At 40.3% G+C, this 22,293-nt stretch overlaps 2 protein-coding genes across 11 annotated transcripts in view; one reads left to right on the forward strand and one right to left on the reverse strand.

Annotated features, from left to right (window-relative positions):
• Positions 1-22,293, forward strand: part of MTFR2 (mitochondrial fission regulator 2) — a 228,074-nt gene that overhangs the window by 35,367 nt on the left and 170,414 nt on the right. The window contains exon 8 of one of the 5 annotated variants that reach the window (XM_027085720.1): positions 1,593-2,115. The exons of the other annotated variants lie outside the window; for them this stretch is intronic. Within the exon in view, the coding sequence (XP_026941521.1) occupies positions 1,593-1,643 (51 nt within the window). The 3' untranslated portion in view covers positions 1,644-2,115. Of the gene's footprint in view, positions 1-1,592; positions 2,116-22,293 lie in introns of those variants that run through there. 5 annotated transcript variants of the gene reach the window in all.
• The window catches only part of PDE7B (phosphodiesterase 7B), a 367,442-nt gene continuing 359,506 nt past the window's right edge, over positions 14,358-22,293 (reverse strand). For 3 of the 6 annotated variants that reach the window (XM_027085661.1, XM_027085647.1, XM_027085637.1), the window contains one exon: positions 16,438-18,449. In XM_027085661.1, the coding sequence (XP_026941462.1) occupies positions 18,214-18,449 (236 nt within the window). In that variant the 3' untranslated portion in view covers positions 16,438-18,213. Of the gene's footprint in view, positions 15,366-16,437; positions 18,450-22,293 lie in introns of those variants that run through there. The other 3 variants (XR_003428420.1, XM_027085677.1, XM_027085669.1) reach the window with 3 other exon arrangements.

The following is a 22,293-nucleotide window of genomic DNA, read 5'->3' on the forward strand; positions in this document are numbered from 1 at the left end:
CCAAACTGTGCTATGAAGTATGAGGTAGAAGCATAATAATTATCTGTGACCCTTTTTGACCCCCTCCAAAAAAAGGGCAATTTTAAAAGACTCTACTAAACAGAAAAGGTGGCCATGCAAGCTAAGTGACAGAACCTAGTCCGAACCCCAGGCCTTGTTTCTGATGCCAGAGCTTCTGCTCTATTGAGGGCTACTAATCACTGGGTTTGCCTGAGACTTAGGGGGTTCCCAGGATGTGGGCCTTTCCATTTTAAAATGGAGACAGACCTGGACAAAGCAGAGGTATTGGTCACCCTGCCACTCTCTGTCACCCCAACACACACCTGTGAATGAGGTTGCTGCTCTTCTTTCAGGGCTCTCCATTCATCACACTGCCCCTTACTGACCCTACCTTCTCATATGGGGGTCCCTGCCAGGCCTGCCTCCCATCCCCTCACCAACTCTTATTTTCTATTTTTCTAGGGCAGGGCTTAAATCAGAGAGGGCCCCCATTATAGGAGAAAGGGAGCTGAACTCAAAACCAGACATCTAGTCCCAGCTCCACATTTTACTCTCTGTGGGACCTTGGGCAAGTAACTTATTAATGTCAAGTCCCAGTTTACTTGGTTACAAAATGGGGATCATAAGTCCTACTCTATCTACACGACAGGGCCCTTTTGAGATTCTGCTGAAATAATGTATGTGAAAGCAAACATGAAGAAATACAAACTTGCTCATTTTGCACTTTGGAATAAAATTTCTGCGTGATTAAACTTAGGGCACCTGACTAAGCTTTCTAGTCTCGTCTCTCTCTGTGGATTTGCCTTTTTACCTTCAGGCCTTTCCCGTTTGCCAGATACCCTTGCCCCAGTGACTAGTTGTCTGTTAGTTCCAGAAGTGACCGTGAAGCAGTCATTTGTTCTATTTGGAAAGCTCAGCTCTACATTTGTCTTGGTAGATTATCAAAGTCCCCCTTTACTACTACCTGGAAACTTCTGTAGTTTCTATAGTCTTATTATTATTACTAACTGGGCCTAATTTTCTTGATTATATGATAATGCATTATCTCTTTTACAAAATGTGTTCCGTAAATACAGATTTCCTTCACAGAGAATTTAGATTTCCTCTGCTCTGCTGTCCCATCCTCTGGCCCGCTGCTCTCTGTTTTGAATTCTCAGATTTGTAGCTTGGCGATACCTCATCCCATGGCCACCTTCCTTCCACCAACTTCTGAGAGCTCCCAGCCAATGAGGGCTCCTAGAAGATGAAGCATTCCAAATTCCCCGTCAGTTCTTATGTTCCTAAGGAAACAAAAATATCTTGATTTCTCTCTCTCTGCTTTATCTTTCATGCTTTATCTTGGGGGCTAATCACTTAGTCAACACCATTTCCCCCACGTCCTGAGCACTCCAGCAGGACCTTTTTCCTTTGACCATGGTTACACCTTCAAGCTGGGCCTGTTGTGGCTTTTTCGCTGGCCCTACAGTTGTACAATGATTGCTTTGTTGTTTTACTATTTACTGAACAAGTTCTTGTAAAAATCCTTCTCACAACCCATTTATAAATTCATAGATACTTGTAACTAAGTTCACGCACATATCTTTTCTCGTCAGTGGGAAACTTGCTTTCATTCTTACAACTCCAGAATCTTTTTTGACTTCTGAAATGTGGAAAAGTATGGAAGCATCAAATTAAAGGAATAAAGCTCCTGAAGCCACTTACAGCCAGCCACTCTGGTTTCCAGGTATTAAATCATGTGCTCATTCATTCATTTTTTCATTTTGACAAACTTTTCTTGAGCACTGTTGTTTTAGGTGTTGGGTTTCTAACAGCAAATAGTACACAGATTATATTCTCAAATTGCTCAAAGTCCAGTCAGTGAGACATACACATAACCAATGGTGAGAATACTGAATAGTAAGTGCTATGGTAAAGGGTGCTATAGCTGTCCAATGGAGGGCCGCCAAATCAAACAGAATTGTTTGAATTGGTCCAGAAAGGGTGAGTTGAAGAATGAGCATTCCCATTGGAGAAAAATGCAGGTGGGAGGGCTCATAGATGGGAAATAACACGGGAGCTTCAGAAGTCAGCAAGCGTTGACTGGACTTAAGACTGGGGGGAGCTGGGGAGGCAAGAGGGAGGGTGGGTGGGATAGTGATTGCGAGAAGGCTATAGAGATTGGCAAGCATTCAGAGTATGGACCTTAGTGTTCCAAAGAGTTGAATTTTTCCATGAAAAGCCACAGGGGGGACCATTAAATGGTTGCAGAAAGGTTAATTAGCTTAGCATTCTAGAAAGACTACTGGATTGGCAGAATGACTGTGATATATTTCAGATGGGGAATTATGAAGCCTGAACAAAAGCTGTATGTGTGAAATGGAGAGGGGCGAGGGATGAATATCTAAAAGATAGAATCAATAGGGTGAGAGAGAAGGAGGAATTATAAAAGACTTCCAGATTTGTTTTGGTTTGGCTGACTAGGTGGATGGACACCTTGATCATTCACCAAGATAGAAAATAAGAAGCTTCTTTTGTGGAGGAGGTGTGTTCTGTTTTGATACATTAGGCTATATTGGCAGTTTGGGTTTGGAGAAGATGTAGATTGGTAACCATCGTCCAAATATATCAATAGTTTTTAAAGTCTTGAGTTGAATGAGGTCACCAACGAGACTTTATAGGGTGAAAGGGTCAGAGGGCCAAGGATGGTACCCTTGGGGCACTGACATTTTAGTAGTGAGTGGAAGACACAGAGACCTCAAAGGAGACTTAAGACTAGGGTGACCAACTGCCCCACCTTGCTCTGGAGTAAGGGGTTTTTCGGGATGAGGCATTTTCAGTGCTCAAACTGAGATGGTCTCAGACGAACTGGGATGGTCGCCCCAGAAAGGAATGGCTAGAAAATGTAGGGAGAACAATCTGGAGAATATGATGTGAACAAGAGTGTTCAAAGGAAGAAAGAGTGGGCCCCAAATGACAATGCAGGGAGCATGTCAGGTAAGCATAGAAACGCCCTCTGAATTTGGAAAGATGAGAAGTTTCAGGAGCACTTTTTTCTTTTTTAAAAAATTTATTGAAGTATAATTGATTTACAATGTTGTGTTTAATTTCTGCTGTATAGCAAAGTGACTCAGTTATGATATATATATTCTTTTTCATATTCTCTTCCATTATGTTTTATCACAGGATATTGAATATAATAGCTCTCTGTGCTATACAGTAGGACTTGGAAAAATTTTTCTTCATTTTTAAAGCTGAATAATATTCCATTGTATGTTTGTACGACACTTCATTTATCCATTCATCTTCCAATGGAAACGAGGGTTGCTTTGATCTGTTGGTTATTGTGAATATTGCTGCTACAATCATGGGTTTACAAATATTATTTCAAGTCCCTGTTTTTAATCCTTTTGATATACACTCAGAAATAGACTTGCTGAATTATATGGTAATTCTATATTTAATTCTTGAGGAACTGCCACAATATTTTCCAAAGTGGCTCCACCATGTTATGTTCCCACCAACAATGCATCAGGTTCCAATTTCTTCACATCCTCATCAACACTTGTCTTTTTTTTTTTCATATTAGTTATCTGAATGCCTGGCAAGTGGTATCTTGCTGTGGTTTTTATTTGCATTTCTGTAATGAAGAGTGATGATCACTTTTTTCATGCTCTTGCTTGCCATTTGTACATGTTTAGAGAAAGTTCTCTTAAAGTTCTTTTCCCACTTAAAAATAAGGTTGGTTTCCTTTTGGTTGAGATGTAGGTATTTTTATTTTATTTTTTAAATTTTTATTGGAAATGGGTACTTTTAAGATAGAAGATAAGAGTTCATGAGAAGTGCAGGCAGAGCTATAGGATCTTTTGCAGAGCTTTTTAAATAACAAGATTCTAGTCTTTTTGCAATCTTGGTTATTCTGTGCCAACTATTGTAGGATGTACACAAGAAGTGAAAATGATCTCAGGTTCCTGGGTGAGGGAAAGGTAAGTTTTCTACTTTTCTATGCCTAAATTATATCTGGTTATGTTTTGATAAGCTCTTATGATTCCCTAAGTGAACATATTTTATTTGAGCCAAGACCGTGGACGACCTGGCCCTTGAATCCCATTGAATCTGGTTTAGGAAGTTGTCCTTTCTCATTCTCCTTTCCATAAATTGTGCAAGCCTCTGATGCTTATTTTTCCTTTACATGTTTCCTACATGACTGGAAAATGAATACTTGCAGTATTGAGATATTAGAGTTCTTAAGATGAAAAAAAAAGGCCTTTAAACATCTTAGGATATGCCTGAAACTAACACAACATTTAAATCGACTATACTTCAATTAAAAACAAATCTGAAATATGACCACAACCAAAAGTTTTAGGAAATGGAGGAAAAATCAGAGAAGAGTATGAGGTGAGAACTGGAAAAGAGATGAAGGAATTCTGCTTGGAGCTTTGTGAAGAGTACCTCTGCCACTGGAAGCATAGAGTCCTCACTAGGACACACAGGGCTCCATTCTCCTTGGCAGTTGCTGTCTGTGTCTTGTTTGGGACTCTTCCAAATGTTGTGCTTTTGCTCCCATCTCACCAAGACGTTGGAATTTTGCCTCATTTATTCCTAGTAACTTGTATGGCTCTGTTCTAAGCAGCTTAGTGATTATGCTTTACCAGCATGGGCAAACGATGATGAAGGGAACATGATCGGGTAGGAGATACTTGAAACAGGAGCTGGAGTTACAATTCTGCTCCCAGGTGTTGGTTTACAGGTTGCTCTGCCCAGTCCTTGGTTGGCCGCTCCTGGATATTTCCTTTTTTTTTTTTTTTTTTTTTGCACTCTTTCTCCTTTTGATAGCCTTAAGTCTTCTATGACTATTTTGTCTGAGGTTCCATTTGGCTGAACAATCATTCTTGGAGGACCTATTATCTGCTAGACATTTTGATCTATTCTGGGTTTGAGGAGATGAATCAGACAGTTTCAGGGAAGACAGGTATCTGGAAGCATCGACCCCAAAGTTAAGACAGTAATCTTGCAACATCTACTATGGAAGCAAAAACTGAAATATATATTGAAAATATTGCATACAGTAACCCTCCTTCCTTAAGCTCTGAGCAAGGTGAGAAGGTCAGGAGAGCATGTTTTCATGTTTCCTGTTCATATGACCATTTAACAATGAAAAAACTTGTTAAGCTGCTGGTATGTGATCCACACTCCCTTGATCCTTGTAACAAACCCATGTGCGGTACTGTTATTACCCCATTGATGTAACAGGGACACAGAGGGATTAAGAAACCCTTCAAGGGGTAAACAGCTAGTAAGTGGCTGAGCCAGAATTCCAGTTCAGGCAATCTGCCTGTAACCCCTCCTCTATGCTGCGTCTCCACTGATCACCACTAGAAATCACTGGAGTGGTACACAACTGCTCATTAATCATTAATCATGGGGGGATGGGGGAAGGGAAGAGTTACATCTCAAATGTTGCATTCTTTGGGTGCGTGAGAAACGGTAGTAGCCATCTAAAGCCATCCTCTATTTTTCTACCAATGCTTTTTTGGACTAATCCAACGTCCTAATATAACTTCAATACATTGTATTTCAGTGTAATGATTACCGACTTGGGTCTTGATTTGGAAATTACACTGTAGTTGAAATTGGTGCTTGTTGTTGGTAGTAGAATTACCATATAACCTTTTCATTTCTAGAGAATATTGGATTATAGACCCTGTGATTCTAGGAGGAAGAGGGCCTCTGCACATAATGTTAGCAGAAGATATGGTTGCATTGGAAAATCTTGACTGAACTCTCTGGGATTCTAAATAAAAATTCCAGGAAGGCTTGAAGGCTTCTGGGCAGCAAGATCACTTCCAGGGAAAAAGAGATATTTTCTAGCGAGTTCTCAAATTTCAAGAATGGCCTCTTTCTTAAATTAAATGTTAATAAGAAATCACTGTACACGGGGTTGCTGTCTAAGCAATCTCTTTCTCTTCATGTTCTCCATTGCTTTTTGAGAGCCAACTCTGATTAAACGTAAGAGGGCTTGAGTGGAGCCATTTTTTCCCAGCTATTATCTGGGGCTCTTTTTCTCCCTGAACTGAATGTGGCCGGGCACAGGACCCTGAACTTAGATTAAAATATGGATGTTGCTTGATTTATACTTTACAAAGGGATTACATGCATTTCCAATGTAAGTATTTATCAAAAATCATTTACTTATTAGTATCCTCTTTTAGTCTTTGCTGCTACATGATGTTCTCCATCATTAAAGAGTGGCCCACTTGCTTGGTCAGGGGTAAATTTCTTTCAATTTTTCAGACTTACTCTACCTTTCCATTTTATCCAGAAAACTGGCAGGTTTGATGACCCTTCCTATTACAGCAAGCTGCCTGGGCTCACAGTTGATCTCTGGAGACACAGTACAAAGGAGACTTAAAAAGTGTTAGCTACAGACCCTATCTCTGCCTCCAGACTACACACAGAATCTATAACAGTAGCATTGCTGGGCTTAGAGTCCCCAGAGAAGAAGCAGAGCTGGTTGTATGCCAAGATCTCCAGGTCATTGCTGTTTCTTAAAGAGCCTGATCCCACCACCCCTTCCTAGCCTAGGTTCTCTGGGTTTGGAGCCCCTAACCACTCTCTGGGTAACTGCATGTAAATTGCTGATGCCCAGAACCTCCCTGGGACCATCACAGTCAATCCAGACCATAAGTCACCTCGTCCAAGAGCTCCGGGCACCCCTTTCCCCTAAGGCTTGGAAGTGGATCTAGGAGGACTCTGTAAATCCCTGAGGGTCTCCTTTCAGCCACAGAGGGAATGTTCGGACCAGTTCTCTGGGCAGTTGAATGTCCAGCTTAACCCACCCTCCCCCACCTGTTTTACCACCTAAGAATAATGCTTCCGCCATTCATTATTTTCTTGCATTGCCTCATACCCCATGTTATTCTGATCTAACCTTCTTTTACCAGAGTCCTCCTTCCTGACCCTTATATTATGTTCTCTGGAGCTCCCAGAATAGGATAAACACACAATTATGCACTCTATCTCTGCACCTGACGTTCCTTTATCCTTTATGCTTCAATAGAAAAACTGTCCCACCCCCAAGACTCTGCTTTCAAGATGCCTCTCAAATGGAGGCCATTCGTTGCCAACTGTCCTTCATGTCAGTGTTGGGAAATAGGATCAGTGCCCCCTTACATCTTACTGCCACTTCTTGACCATTAGTTCTCTACCCTCATTAAGGGATCAAAAACTCTAAAACTCTTCCTCCTGGGGTTCTTGACATGTAGCAGTACCACCCCCTTGTCTCTGCCATCACTGATGTTCCATATTCTCTATTTCAGTTACTGGAGAGGTCCCAGGCTTCTCACCCCAAGTCCTGCCATCCTGTGTGTCACGATTTTATTACCAAGTCGATAACTCATCTGCCACCAGGTCCTTTTTTTTCTTATCTACATTAACTTTCTCCTCCATGTCCTGAAGCTACCCACTCCTGTGGCCAATGCTCCTGGATCTGTCCTTACATCTAATTGCTTTGCTTCCAAAAGAATAAATGAATAAATAGACTGGAGTATCTGGAACATTAATGATGATGAGAGTGAAAAGCTGAAATGTGGAATAAGAATCACATTGTCATCTCCAGATGGCAGACGCTAGAGGGATTTTCAAGACTTTTTTTTTTTTCTAAGACAGATCTGAATTAGTAAGGGAAGAATATAGGAGAAAGAAACAAAGATGTGCTTTCGATCCTCCTTCCTGTAAGACTTCTCCAGACTTTCCCCCCAAATATGCAAAAACAACCATATCTCAAACCTGAAGCAATCTGTCCCAGTAGCCTCACTCAGGGGAAATCTGGAAGACGTGTAGGTGCTGTGTGTGTGTGTGTGTGTGTGTGTGTGTGTGTGTGTGTATGTGTGTTGGGGACGATGCCATGGGAGGTAAAGCACAGGGTGGATGGGTGAGGAGTGTCAAGGCTGAGCAGCAGCCCCCTTCCCCACAACATTCATGTCCACCTAGAACCTCAGAATGTGACCTTCCTTGGAAATAAGGTCTTGTAGATGTAATTGGTTAAGATGAGGTCAGACTAGATTAGGGTGGATCCTGATCCCATGACTGGTTTCCCAAGGAACACCTGGAAACCACCAGAAGCTAGAAGAGACAAGAAAGGATTCTTGTCTGGAGCCTTTAGAGCACGCAGGCTCCGACAACACCTTGGTTTCAGGCTTCGGCCTCCAGATCTGTGAGAGAATACATTTCTGTTGTATTAAGCCACCCGGCTTGTGGTAATTTGCTACAGCAGCCCTAGGACACTGATACAGCAGGGGAGTAGTAATTTTGTTTCTGCTTGGTTATTCTTCCTTAAATGCTTATTTTCCTTCACATGTTAAAGAACAATCAATACAAGCTCACTCACCTTGCCATTTCTCCTCCTTGCCTCCTGTCTCCATCGACAGCCTCATTTGAGTTAGAAGAATTGAATAACCTCTTGCAGCAAATGGAGCATAGCTCCACCAGTGTTTTTAGTTGATAAAAGCTACTAAGTGGCAATAGTATACAAAATAGTGTGCAAAGCACTCCGAGTACATTAGCTCTAATTCTCACTCCAAAGCTGCAAAATAGGCTCTATTATTATTGTTCCTGAAGCAAAATTAAGCCTCAAAGATCACTTTTTACAAGTGATTTGTTTTATATGGACAAAGTTGAATGATATACTTGCCATCTGGTCAGAGCCTTTGCCAACCATGTGTAAAAAATTTGTGTCTCTAAAACAGCTCTAAATATAACAAGGAGAAAACAAGGACTATGTCCAGTCATTGCTTGCTCCGTGCTTTGTTTTCTGGCCCCAATAAAACTTTATTAACATATTCAAGTCAGGTGTCCTCCCCTTCCCCCTTAATCCCAAGGCAATTTTCCATGACACTCGCACAGACCCAAACTCTCCGCAGACTGAAGCGTACACAGCCCTTGCTCTGTGGGCTGCTTCCCCCATTGGAGGCTCTTCTCTTCTCATCTTGCTCAGAGGCTGGTACTGGGGCCTCCGGGATTCACTGTGTAGAGACTGCGATCATCATCAGGGCAATGGCCTTTGGCTGTCTGCCTGGCTCTTATGTAGGTGGTTGGTAGAGTTAAATGTTCCCTCAATCATGCTAAGAACTGGAAACCTGCTGTTAAAGTGAAAGTTGATCAGAGTGAAAAAAATATCTCAGCCTTCCCATTAGAGTTTAAGATCAAGAAAGCTTCAGTTGCAAAAAGTTATTTTTTGGTAAACTTTTAGTGGGATGATTGATACATTTTTAGTAACTAACGTCAGTAGAAGCATCTAAGAACTATTTCACATCATGTTACATAACCTGAGAATTGAAAGATCTATCAGAACTTTTTGTTCTTCCCCAAGTCAGTCAGGTTAACACTTGAAAATTCCTCTGTAATTCTAGAATGTATTTCTCACTTATGCTAGTATGTGATACCGTTGGTATTTTGTTTGCATTTATAAGTTATTTTTCTTCAAGTGTGGATGAAAGTCCATTGATATGTTAAGTCTGACTCTCTGGTTAGAAAGGTCCAAACAAAAATGTAACAGTGGGAAGTGGAAAGGGATAAATAACCCCAAGAACTGACCCTTCATTTTGATCCCTTAGGCATACTTTGCTGACAACTTAAAAAATGCACATGTAGTTGCTTCCTGGGAAAAAAAAAGCAGGAGTCAGTTATATGTGATTGCAAGTGCTTGAAACAAAGATAAAATAGGAGATTCATCTGCTGCTCTCATGTTCCTTTGTAAAGATGAGGGTTGGGATTTATCTCTGTCTTTTCTTGGATTGTGTATTACTTTTATTAGCTCTGCAAAGCTTATTAGCTCTGCAAAGGAAGTAATTTAGTGGTCCTTCTGTAGGTTTTTTTCTATTTGGATGGGAAAAAACTAGAAATCTTTGGGCATCAAGTTTTTTCAGGGGAATTATCTTTGCCCTCACCACTCAGAAGAGTAGGCTCATAAACTGGGAGGAGAAAACCTGTTGTCTTCCTAAATCATCTTCCTAGAAACAAAGCAAGTCTACTGGATAGAAATCAGCAAAATCAAAAAACAACATCTGCATTCAAATTATCGGGACATTTATTGTTCCAATAGGAACTTGTTTGTTTGGATTTAAATGTTAACATATTTTTCTGATATGATTTTCAATTTATCAGTCAAAAATGTGTTTTTTCATTTAAGAAACATTTGTTTTGTACTTTCTGTACTACACTGTGGAGAATATATTAAAAAGGATAATTATTCCTGTTATCAAGGAACCTGTAGATCAGGGGGCGAGGGAGATGTTGGGTTTTGCTAATACTTAATTGAGTGCTTTCTGTGTGCCAGGCACTGTTCCAAGTGCTTTATATGCATGAAATCTTTCAATCTTCAGAAACTCTATGAAATAGGTATTATTTTTTATCATCATTTTACTGATAAAGAAACTGAGGCACAAAAAGTTTGGAAGCTTGCCCAAGGTCAGACACCTAGTAAGTGGTAAATTCAAGCCACAAACTCAAGCAAGTTAACCACAATGTTATATTAAATCTCAAGTTGGGCAGAAAATACACACACATATCAATAATAAATAATTAATAATCACTGACAAAACTAAAGCAAATGATAAACAGGGAGATCATTGTGGGTTGTGGTCAAGGAATCCTTCATGATATGAAACCGAAATTAGATCCAAACAATATCATTTATATTGTCTTCTTGGAACTGTGCATTAGCATATGGGAGGTTCACAGAAGCATGCAGGAGAGGAGCCTGGGTGTTTAATCCATTGTTTCTTAAATATCTTTGGCTATGAAGCCATTTTTTTTCAAGGAATACTTAGCATCTTTTAGCATATGCATTATCAAGCATAGTTTGGGAGAAGAGAATCTCTTTTAGGATCATCTATTTACAGAGACTCTCCTGGATTCTCCACCTCTGCTGTCAGTGGCCAGAATCTAATATTACAAGAGGAAGGGCCACTGGAAATTTCTATGGATAGAATTTATAGGATATAAATGGAATTCATGAAAAACTTGACAGTGTATCAAGTTTTGTTTGTTAACTAAATAACCGGGTTGTATTATCATTACCTCTAGGAAAGCCTTGACAGACTGGTTCTCTCTGGTTGGGCTGAGGAGTACTTACTTTACAGTCAGAAAAGACAGTTCCTTGTTTGTCCCTGGTCTTATTAGTGTATCCTTAGTACCCTAGGGACACTGTCTTCCTCTATAATCATTTTTTACAATATTTTGTCCATATTATAAGGATTGTTTTATAGTCAAACTGGTCATCTGTATATACAATCATGCTCAATGTCTAGTAATGGGTCTTGTGTTTTCTTTTGCACAAAAAAGTACAACCTAGAGAGAGCAAAAGTCATATCCCAACTCCCACTTTGTAGATTTTTGTTCTTTAAATGATGTAAGAATTTATATTTGCTGAGTACCCTCTTTCTGCTAGAAACCATGCTATATGTTTATCTATGTCCTCTAATTTTGACCTCACACTGCCCTGGGAGGTAGGTGTTCCTCTCGATTTATACATTTGGAAATGGAGGCACAGAGAAGTTAAACTGACTGCCTGGGGTTAAACAGCATGTGATAATGAGGGATTTGAATTCTGGTCTGTCTGACTCCAAAGCCTTCACTTTTGAAACTCCACCGTACCACTTCCTTAAAAGGAAAAAATTATTGGAGATTAAATCAGCACTTGCAATACTAGAATTTAAAGTATTTCAGGCAATTGAATCAAAAATACACTTGCTTAGATGACTAACTAAGCAAGGCAATCATGCATCTGCAAACCATATCAGCTAAAACTTAAAATTTGTCTAATAATCTCTCTGGTTTACTTAAAAAAAAATCATGGACTGTTTCACAGCTAAAAGCTCCTCATTTAGTCATTATTCAAATGTTTGTCTATTACATTCCCACGGAGGCAGGACGGAATCTTCTCCCTCCTCCGACAGGTTGTTAGGAAATGCCTCTGCATTCCGCGCCCTGCTCTAGGGCAGGCAGTAAACTTTAGCTGAGAACACATTTGGAGATGTGTGAATGAGTGAACCAAGTGTATCCTGGAAGCACCAGCCCATGCCTGCTCCTGCAGAGCCTGTGAAAGCCTAGCAAACTTTTTGGGGACTGACGCAGAGGACCAGAGCTATCACCAGCTGGATTTGGGGCTTTGGTGGCATAGATGAAAGGGAGATAAATGCCTCATATTTTGTTCTTAGGAGCTGTTTCCTTCACAGAAATTTCTGACAAAACTGGTAACAAAAGATACACTATCTTCTACTCTAGAATATAGAGGACTAAACAGAAAAGTAGGCTGTAGTTGAGGCAAGAGTTTTCATTGAGTAATCTTTTTACCCAATCTTGCAATAAATGAGTACATAAACTAATCAATCTGTTTTAAAAAAATATATAGAAATGAGTTTGTCTTCCCAGTGTAAGATCACTAGCATCTCTTTACTGCATTATTCTCCATATATTCTCCACATTCTTACCACGTGTGAATGGCTATTTGTAAAGCATCTTATAATTTAAGAGGAGGGAACTTGCGTCTCTGAAAAGCCTACCACGTACCAGACAGAGTGCTAGGTGCTTTTTGTATGCAATCTCTTTTAATTGCCGTAACAAAACCAGAAACAACACCAAAACCATAACAAAACCATTATTGTCTAGAAATAATTTTGTAGAGGTTCAGTAACTTGCCTGAAGTCACAGAATATGTTAGTGACAGAACCAAGACTGGGACCACTTTTGTCTCCACATCTTATCTGCACTATATTACATTGTTCTCCAGGAGGTAAGCCCTCACAGATGTCCTCATGAAATCTCTAAGAAGAGTTCACTGGTAGTGCCAATCTCTGACACAAGTCTGAACGCTCTGGAGGGATTGGGTCTTTTTATATCCCAAGTATCTAGCCCAACCTCTGGCACATAGTAGATCCTCAATCAGTATTTGTTGATTTACATTATTCCAATTTCCAATGAGGAAAAGGCAATTGTGGCTTGCTGATCTCACAAGGTTACTGACTTTGGTTGTGATAGTCCTAATTTTTCCAATCCTGTTTTCATTGGGGTAAGGCTACACAGTTATGGAATCACTCTGACTGCCCAGATGGCATTTACTTTTACTTATCCCTGTATAGTTCATGTGTGTGTTACAATCCTAGGTCAACACCTTTTACACAATAAATAGATTCTTTTTTCCCTTGAATTTCCTACTTTATGGCAGTGACCAATATTGCAATCATGACGAAGTTTAAATCAAGCAATGTTGCAGTAAGCTGAAAGGAATATAGACTCTTGACTTGAAAGACCATGGTCTCATAAGTTCTACAGGAGTTAACAATTGTCAAACGGAAATTTCTTTTTAGTGAATTCTGTTTTCCAAATTTTTGACTGTGTGACATAGCAAAACAGCTTGTACAAATACACTTACTTGCTTACATTTCTACATGTAAATAAAAAGATATTTTGTGAGAGACTTAGAGCAACAAATATTGTTTGTTGAAATTTATAGTTTTACACAAATGAACATACATTACCAAAGAGAAGAACGAATGCCAGTGTTTTTCTGTATTATGGAAATTCACACACACACACACATACATACACACAAAACAGATTAAAGGACACTACAAAATATTTTGCTTATTGGCACCACGTAGATTTTCACACTTAAGACATTTTCTGTCATTTTTAATATTAATATTTGGATAATAAAAATTTGCCAATTGAACTATTCTTTAAAAATATACTTTAAATATAAATACGAATAAATAGCTCTATTTTGCCTCTTTGGTATGAAACAGCATATACTATATTTATTGCAATAAAAGATTTTTCTTTAAAAAAAATTGATTTAAATTCAATTGCTTACATAGGCTTGGCCTATTTGACGATGTGTCTGCTAGGTTCCTGGGTACATTTGAAAGTCATGTCTGACCTTTACTTGGGAAACCACTGGGGGTCCCACTTTTTTTTTTTTTTTTTTGCGGTACGCGGGCCTCTCACTGCTGTGGCTTCTCCCGTTGCGGAGCACGGGCTCCGGACGCGCAGGTTCAGTGGCCATGGCTCACGGGCCCAGCCGCTCCGCGGGCATGTGGGATCCTCCCGGACCGGGGCACGAACCCGTGTCTCCCGCATCGGCAGGCGGACTCAACCACTGCGCCACCAGGGAAGCCCTGGGGTCCCACTTTTGATTTTGATTGGATGATACGGAGTATGGACAAATGAAAAAAGTGACTTTGCATTCAGACATGGAGAAGCATTAGGGTATCAGTGAGATTCTGAATACAAATCTTAACAAAATGAACGTGAGGAGACTATGTAAAGATATAAGACTGTTCCTGGGAACCATGGGTGGTGGGTTTTTTTTTTTCCTCCTCTATTTCCAGATAGATTTAGACACTCAGTTGTCCTGCCTGAACTGTTCTATTGTTCTTGCTGGCTTTCAATCCTGAAATGCAAGACCATAGTTTTCACAAGTAAGTCCACTATGTTTCCACAACCTAAAACATTGTACCTCATTCTCATTCATATATGAATTTGACAAATGTGGATCAGAAAAATATCAGAACTCAGGGGAAATGCAGAGCTGAATGGTGGCCCTTTATCCCTATCTTGGTACTAATTGGCAAATGATGGCTTCATGGACATGGCTGTTTCTGCAGCCCCTGGTGGAATGAGTCCCGTGGATCATGGCTGCATCTGTGCTCTTGACCTTGACCTTGAATCTGATTGGTTGGCTGGTAACATGTTACCTGGTGAGAATCAGAATATTTTCATATTGCAATATTTTTAAGAAATTATCTTTATTTTTAATTGTTTATCTAGACATGCCAATGGATATTTCGGCCACATTTTGAGCAAAAATTCACAAGGTGTGTTTTTTTTTTTTTCCAAACCTCACGTGTGTACACAAAACAACACAATTGTAAGGGTTTGCGTAAAAGAACAAAGCATAAGAAATACAGTGAGATACAAGCTCATAACCAATGTTCAAATCAGTGAGCAGATCTGATTCAACATGAGAAAAGTTTACAAAACAAGTCTGTGGCTTGTAGGAAGCACTACCTGGTGACAGCTTTGCAGGACACGCTCCACATCCCATTGCGGGAAGCCTTAGGCAGGTAGAAACAGAGCAGGATTTTCACTCAGCCTAGCAGGGAGTTATGGGGAGGTCAGCGTTCCAGGAACAAGGTTCTGACTGTTCACAGGTGCTGTAAAAAGAAAAAGGCTTTGCCTATCAGGCCTGGCAGTGATATCTATTCTCTCTCTCTTAATTTGATTTTAACTTTAGCTTTCACTTACTAAAAATAGCTTTTTGATTCCTTTCTTCTCAAGCATTGAAGGAATTAAACTCGGAAAGTCAGCTTGTGATGGTCCAGGGACTAAGAGAAAAAGAATGTGAAGATAAAGCCCACGGATAATCCAACAGCTGTGTCTTAACTAGTAATTGGACACTGGACACCTTCTATTGAAATATTGCTAGAGAGCCACCAGTAGGCAGGAAAAAAAAGAGTTTTCATATTCTTTTTCTTTTTTTTTTTTGGTCAAAAAATGAGAAACTCAAGAAATCTCCAGATGGTTGAAAGAAGGAGACAAATGTATCTAGTTTATGCATCACATCTCATTTTGCTTCAAATTTGTATTGTACTAGTAGCTGCTTCATAGGCTCAACTGTTAGATATTTGGTAGTTTTCTCTGTGAGCTCTTCTTCAAGACCTAATACACTTTTGTCCTATAAATTTGGAACTACTAAAACCACGTCCAGTCTTATTTATTTAAATTATTATATAAATATAGTTTAAACAAAGTCCATTTCCTAAACTCAAAGTAGAGGCTCCATTAGCTAAAATAGCATCTTCTTTCTTATCTCTACTGTATCTTCCCCAGTAATTGCTTTCCTTGATTTGATCTCATGTACATTAAAAATAGACTACTCAAAAGCCCAACCCAAACCAAAATAAGAGAGGTTTGGAAGCAGAAATACATTCAATACATTCTCTTTCGGGGCTTCACCAAGCTGAGAGCTTCAGAGTATTAAAGCAATAAAAAATCATGTGTCAGTTCATAGTTATTACAGGAAAAAACCCAAAGTTAGTGTTACGTTTTCACAACTTCCTTTCTTACCCATATCAATAATTTCAACTTATCATCCACCCATTTCATGAAGTTTTCACACTTTCTTTAGTACCATCTGACAATCTCTTCTGCTTTAATGAAAGTACGACTAACTTTCCAAATTTCCTCTAAACCTTTATTCTGCAAGCCTCAGTCTTTCTGCAGGAACTTAATACAATCCAGTCAAGTTTCTAACATTTCATTTGTACGTTAGGAGGAAAGAAAAAAAAAAAGAGTTGCACTTAGGAAATGAGAGTTAGCTGACATTCTATCAGCTTGCGAAACACGTTGATAGTGGCAGAAACAATCATAGTATCATTCTCCCACTACCACATTGTTTAAGGTAAAAAGAAAGGGGGCATTGCCAATTTTCATCTAACATTAGTTATGCTAGAACTTATAAAGAAAATGTTCAATGCACAGAGTTTAGCAGACTAGAGAAGAATGCTGTAATAAATTGATTTTCCGGCCAAGTATATGCAGAAAAAATGGCAACAAAAACCTACCCAGGAAGGTAAATTCTATCAGACAACTGAAATATTTTCTTTCCTTAAGTTATGTTAACGTCTGCTAAACAGTTGCGTAGTTGTTCACATGAAATGAAGGAAAAAGGAAAATCCAGTTACTATTGACACCAAAGAAATGCACGCCAACCATAAACCAGAGATGCTTTGGTACTGTAGCCAGAACAGACGACAGCGTGCTAGGGGAGCAGGGAAGTCCCTGATGGATAGATGATGGGGTCACGGAAGGTTTGTGAGACCTGCTATGTGTCCCGCGAGGCTGACACACTGCCATGTCCATGACAAGAGTCGTATAAACACAAGCTTATCAGCTGGCTTGTTAAAACAGAGTGCAACATCGCTGTGTTGAAAGTGACTTCAGGCTTGCTGAAGGGTCTTGTTCATCTGAGGAAACAGTGCTTGGTGCCACAGATTAAACACTATGGTCTCAAGCGGAATGCATGTGAAGTTTCCAAAATATTTCCTCAAAGACTTTATTCAGTTTTGCTTTGTGACCTTAGCTGGAAAGCATAAAGATGGACATGGGAAGGCAGTTCAGAAGGACATCTGTGAGGATTTAAGTTGGGCAGCTTACAGAAGATGAAAGATGTTTAAAGTTAAGGCCTTTATCTGCAAACAATAGTATATTAATAAACTCTATACCATATTTACAAATGCATTCTCTTGTATTAAAACTAACAGTATTCTGTTCACAGTGCCATTGTTTATACAGGTAGCAATCCCATAATACTCATGTATTTTGGCATGGGAATCAGTAGCGCTTGATATTTACAGAGAATGTACAGGTGTGAATATAAACATGTCACTGAATCTGAGTTATCGATAAAAGACAGATTGGCAAATGGTGCAGAGGAATGAACTGTACAGCACCTTCCCCTTGGATCGGATAGGAAACGTGGTTTCTTAATTGAGAAGATGCCAAATCTCTGACCCAAAGTGGCATAAAGTCCGTAAGAAAACAGTGAACCCCCTGTTCGAGTTTGGGTACATTGAGTAATGTTTGCCCATAGTCTTAGATCCATTGTCTAGTGCATAAAATAGAAAAGTTAAAAAGATTTATTATTATTTTTATAATAATAATTATTATTAAAATAGAAGGTACTTTCTCTCACGCTCTCATTTGTGCTCTTGCACCTGAAACCAATATCCTTGGAGTTCCAAATATGCTGGTGTTTTTGTCATGCAGATCAGCAGTCCGAGGGCCAACGCTAAAAATGCTCTGGACTTAGGAAGTGCCGCCTGTCTCAGTGTGACCCAGGACCCGAGGGGCCCACGGCAGGAGCACCTCTTTCTTACTCCCCAGTCTTCACCTCGAGGGCCAAGCCGGCCCCTGGAATCAGCTCCCTCATGGCGGAATGGAGCTGCTTATCTCGGCAGCTAATGCTGAGGTGACGGATGGCTTCTGTACACTTGGAAAAAGGGAGGCAGGTGAGCGGGAGGAGGGTGGCGTTCCAAAGAGCCCCAGGACGACACCCAGAGAGGGGCTGGGTTTACCGGCAGGAGCCCCTCAGAGCATCTGCCCTCCCAGAGGCCTCTGCGTGAGGAGGCTGGCACTCTCAGTGTGCAGAGCAGGGGGCAGGCCTGGCTGGCACTACGGGGCGTCGCCTTCGGTCACGGTCTGCCCCTCAGCCTCGGTCCCTGGGCCGGTGTGGTCTGGGCCGCCGCTGCCACCGCCACCGCTGCTGCTTCTGCGCTGGTTGGGCAACAGCCTCTTCCACTGGGCTTTGTTGTGCGCCAGGTGGCTTAGCATGCTCTCAGACAGGGCGCTGTGTCCCGTGAAACGGGCCCATTCACGGAAGAGGGGCTCCACGATGTAGGTCATGAAACCTGGAACAGGCAAGGCCAAGCTCATCACCAGCAGGGCAGTAAGACCTACTTCTTCCTCCCTAACAAACATGACTGGGCCCACGATGTGCTGGGCCCGTGCGTAAGAAGGCCACCAAGATGCAGTCCCTGCCCTCAGTGTCGAAGCATAAGATATGTCACCTTGGGCTTGGCATCTAACCTCCCAGTGCCTCAGTTTCTGCAGTTGTAAAAAGGCGTTAAGAAGGGTACCAAACCCATAGGGTTGTTATGACAATCATATGACTTAACACATGTGAAGATGCTTAAAAAGCTCCTGGCACATAATAAACACTCAATAAATATTGGCTATTATTATTTGAAGAAGGGAGAAGACATATAAAGAAAAAAGTAAAAAAAAGTTTGTGCTAGAACTAAGGAGGGTGGGTGGGGGATGGGAGGAAAGAGCAAATGATACCAGGAAGGGGCACCTCGTTGATTTAGACCATCTGAAGAATTGATACATCTACTCCGTAGGGTATTTTTTCAGGATTATCATTTCACAGTTTTGTCTTACTTTCAATTATGTTAAACAACTAGGTGTAGGTAATAAAAGTTCATTCGTCTTCAATACAGATTTTTACCTGCATAAATGTTCTGCTTGAATGACTAGATAAGATGGATTGATATGAGACTTCTTTGTTTGCATGTCTGTTCTCTTAATTATTTTAGCCTTGTTGCTTTCTAACCATGTTTCACTGTTAATGTGCCTTCCATATTAAACATGATTTATTAAAGCAAAGATAACTTCCAGTCTAGGCTGGAATAACTGGACTCATCACAAATTTGGATATATTTAGGTTTTATTGTATTTCCCTGAAATGTAGGTATGGGGAGAAAAGGCAGGTGTTTTTCAGCTAACGAAATCTTCCAACAACTAACCCTGTATGTTTACAGGCATGTGAATTATAAGGCTTGATTTGATTATCCTTTTATTGGACGAACAGCAGATACTTGGCCTTTGAGGATGCTATAGAGATGAAAAAAGAATGCAGCAAAGCAAAATTTTATTGTACATGCCTGCATCATCTCACCAGATGTGAAATATGATTTGAATAGTATAAGATTATTTTAGATTACCTGAACCTGAGGAGGAAGGTTAAGCCAGTGACTTACTGTCTACATCTTGATAAGGTTACACAGGGAGTCAGCAAGAAAGGATTTCATTTTGGAATGTCCTTGCTTGCTATTCTTGAATTTTCTTCACCTCCTTCACAATCTCCATATCTAATTTTGATATCTTTCGTCTTAAGAGAGATTAGATATTAGGTATCTAAAAAGATAGTGCGCAATATTATACTATTCTAAAGTTTAAGTTGGGAATATTTATCAGGTTTACCTTAAGTATAAAAAAAGTTACAAATCCCACATTTAAAAATCCAGTACTTAAAAATCAACTCATTTTCTTCCTGAAATTACTCTGGAATTACACCTCTGTATTTCTACTTGTCAGATATAAAGACCTCTTATAGGAGATAGAAGAGTGATTTTAAAGTCTGAAGAAACACCATGAGGCAGTTTTTCACATGAAGAAAGGCTTCTGCACTTGGGAGCCTGCCCCATAGGTTCCTTGTGTATTTGTGCAAACCTCCCTCTTCTATTTATTCAAGCGATGTAGAGCCTGACTTTGCCGGGATATTGTCTTCCTGGAGTGGTGGGAGTGGGGGCAGGGGAGAAATGATGGCTTCAGAGTACACAGGGATTGAAGGAAAGCCTCTTTCTCCTCATCTTTCTATAGGCTGCACCAATTAGAGAGTCATTTGATTTAATGCCTTCTTTTTTTTTTGCGGTACGCGGGCCTCTCACTGCTGTGGCCTCTCCCGTTGCGGAGCACAGGCTCCGGACGCGCAGGCATAGCGGCCATGGCTCACGGGCCCAGCCGCTCCGCGGCATGTGCGATCTTCCCGGACCGGGGCACGAACCCGCGCCCCCTGCATCGGCAGGCGGACTTCCAACCACTGCGCCACCAGGGAAGCCCTGATTTAATGCCTTCTTTTTAAAATGTAAAGTTTGATGGGGAGAGGGAAGGAATATGGGTGTGTGTGTGGGGTGGATATTAAATCCCTGTCTCACTTGGGTAAATATGAATTACTTAAACAGAAAATCAGGTCTAAGCCTGAGATGGCTCTCAGGAAATCCTCACTGTGGATTGGGAAAGGAAAAAGAGAGGGGACATTTTCAATCCCAGGGTAATCAGAACGGAGGAACTAGCTGCATTATTTAGCACCCACTGGAAAAATCCTTGTCTGGGAGCCTGGAGCCCACAGTTCCCATTAGATTCTGTTGATCTATTTGGGTTTTTCCAGTTTAGTCTGATCTACCTCTGCACACCATACCTCCCAGCCTTGAACCTACAGAGCTGGGAGATGTGGAACAGAGACAGAAAGATTTATCTACTAAGGGTTGTTTTATAATCACCTCTTTCTCTCTATTGGTGTGCTGGTGTAGCATCCATGGGATTTTCCTTTTCATTCAATCCCCATCCCATTTTAAAAACAGGTATCTATGGTAACCACATTTTCCTGAGCTGAAAATCAGGACATATGATCTGACAAAATAAGTGTGTTCTCATGACAACAAGAGAATAGAATCTCCGAAATCAAGTCTGTCTTGTAAATCTAGGTTGTGTGCTTAATAATGTGAATGCTTTTCTCTGGGGGCTCAAAATGTCTTTAACAGGTGCCTGGCAAATTTCTTTCTAGCCAGAATTTAGCAAGCTGGGTCCCAGGATTAGGATTTTGGTTGGGGGTCTATTCCTTTTGAATTGCATCTGCAGAATTTCCTACTTGATAGGGCATTGGATCCAAAGAGGCTGAGGCTGCATTTCTGTTGATGTTGATGCCCTTCCCCCTCCCCTGCAATTCTGTAGCTTCATCTGCTCTGGATTCTTGCAGGGTTTTATTTTTCATAACAACACCCCTCTCCCTTTTTCAGGTGGATGAATCGGTTTAATTGTAAAAAGAACGTAACAATATTAAGGGCATTTTGGAAAAAAAAAAGATCACCAGTAATCTCAGAGTTCCAACACATCTATTTTAACATTTGTATATTCCCTTCAAATTTTTTAAACTAGATAAATTTTGTTCCTATTTCCTTAGGTTGACTTTGTGACTCTTTTGTGGGACTGTGGGTTCAACTTGACCCTCAGTAATTGGAAGCATATCTTTCTAACTGGCTCTGGTTTTCTCAGTTTTCAACTGATGTTTTCAGGTGACCCTTTCACTCCCAATCTCCAGGCATTAAGCCTTGAGCTTGCAGAGGTTTGCAACTGTGAATGTGTTAAGCTGTCTGAGGTCTGTGGGAACTGGTGAAGAACATGAAATGGTACATGTCAGGGCCATAGTTTATAAGTAAAGAGTTAAAGTTCTGAGTTTTTTTTTTTTTTTTTTGTAAGTTTATTATCTCTGCTCTAACAAATCTTGAAATTAACATGCAGCCTTTAACTGCTATATTTCACTTATGTGGCAACATGTTTTTATTTTTAAAATTTTATTTATTTATTTTTTACACAGCAGGTTCTTATTAGTTATCTATTTCATTTATTTTTTTACATTACCCAAAGCAATCTATAGATTCAATGGAATCCCTGTCAAACTACCAATGGTATTTTTCACAGAACTATAACAAAAAATTTTACAATTTGTATGGAAACACAAAAGACCCCGAATAGCCAAAGCAATCTTGAGAAAGAAAAACAGAGCTGGAGGAATCAGGCTCCTGGACTTCAGACTATACTACAAAGATACAGTAATCAAGACAGTATGGTACTGGCACAAAAACAGAAATATAGATCAATGGAACAGGATAGAAAGCCCAGAGATAAACCCAC

This window comes from Aethalodelphis obliquidens, unplaced genomic scaffold (genome assembly GCF_003676395.1).
Source record: "Aethalodelphis obliquidens isolate GAN/ISIS:26980383/991018 unplaced genomic scaffold, ASM367639v1 scaffold3, whole genome shotgun sequence".
Taxonomy (NCBI): domain Eukaryota; kingdom Metazoa; phylum Chordata; class Mammalia; order Artiodactyla; family Delphinidae; genus Aethalodelphis; species Aethalodelphis obliquidens.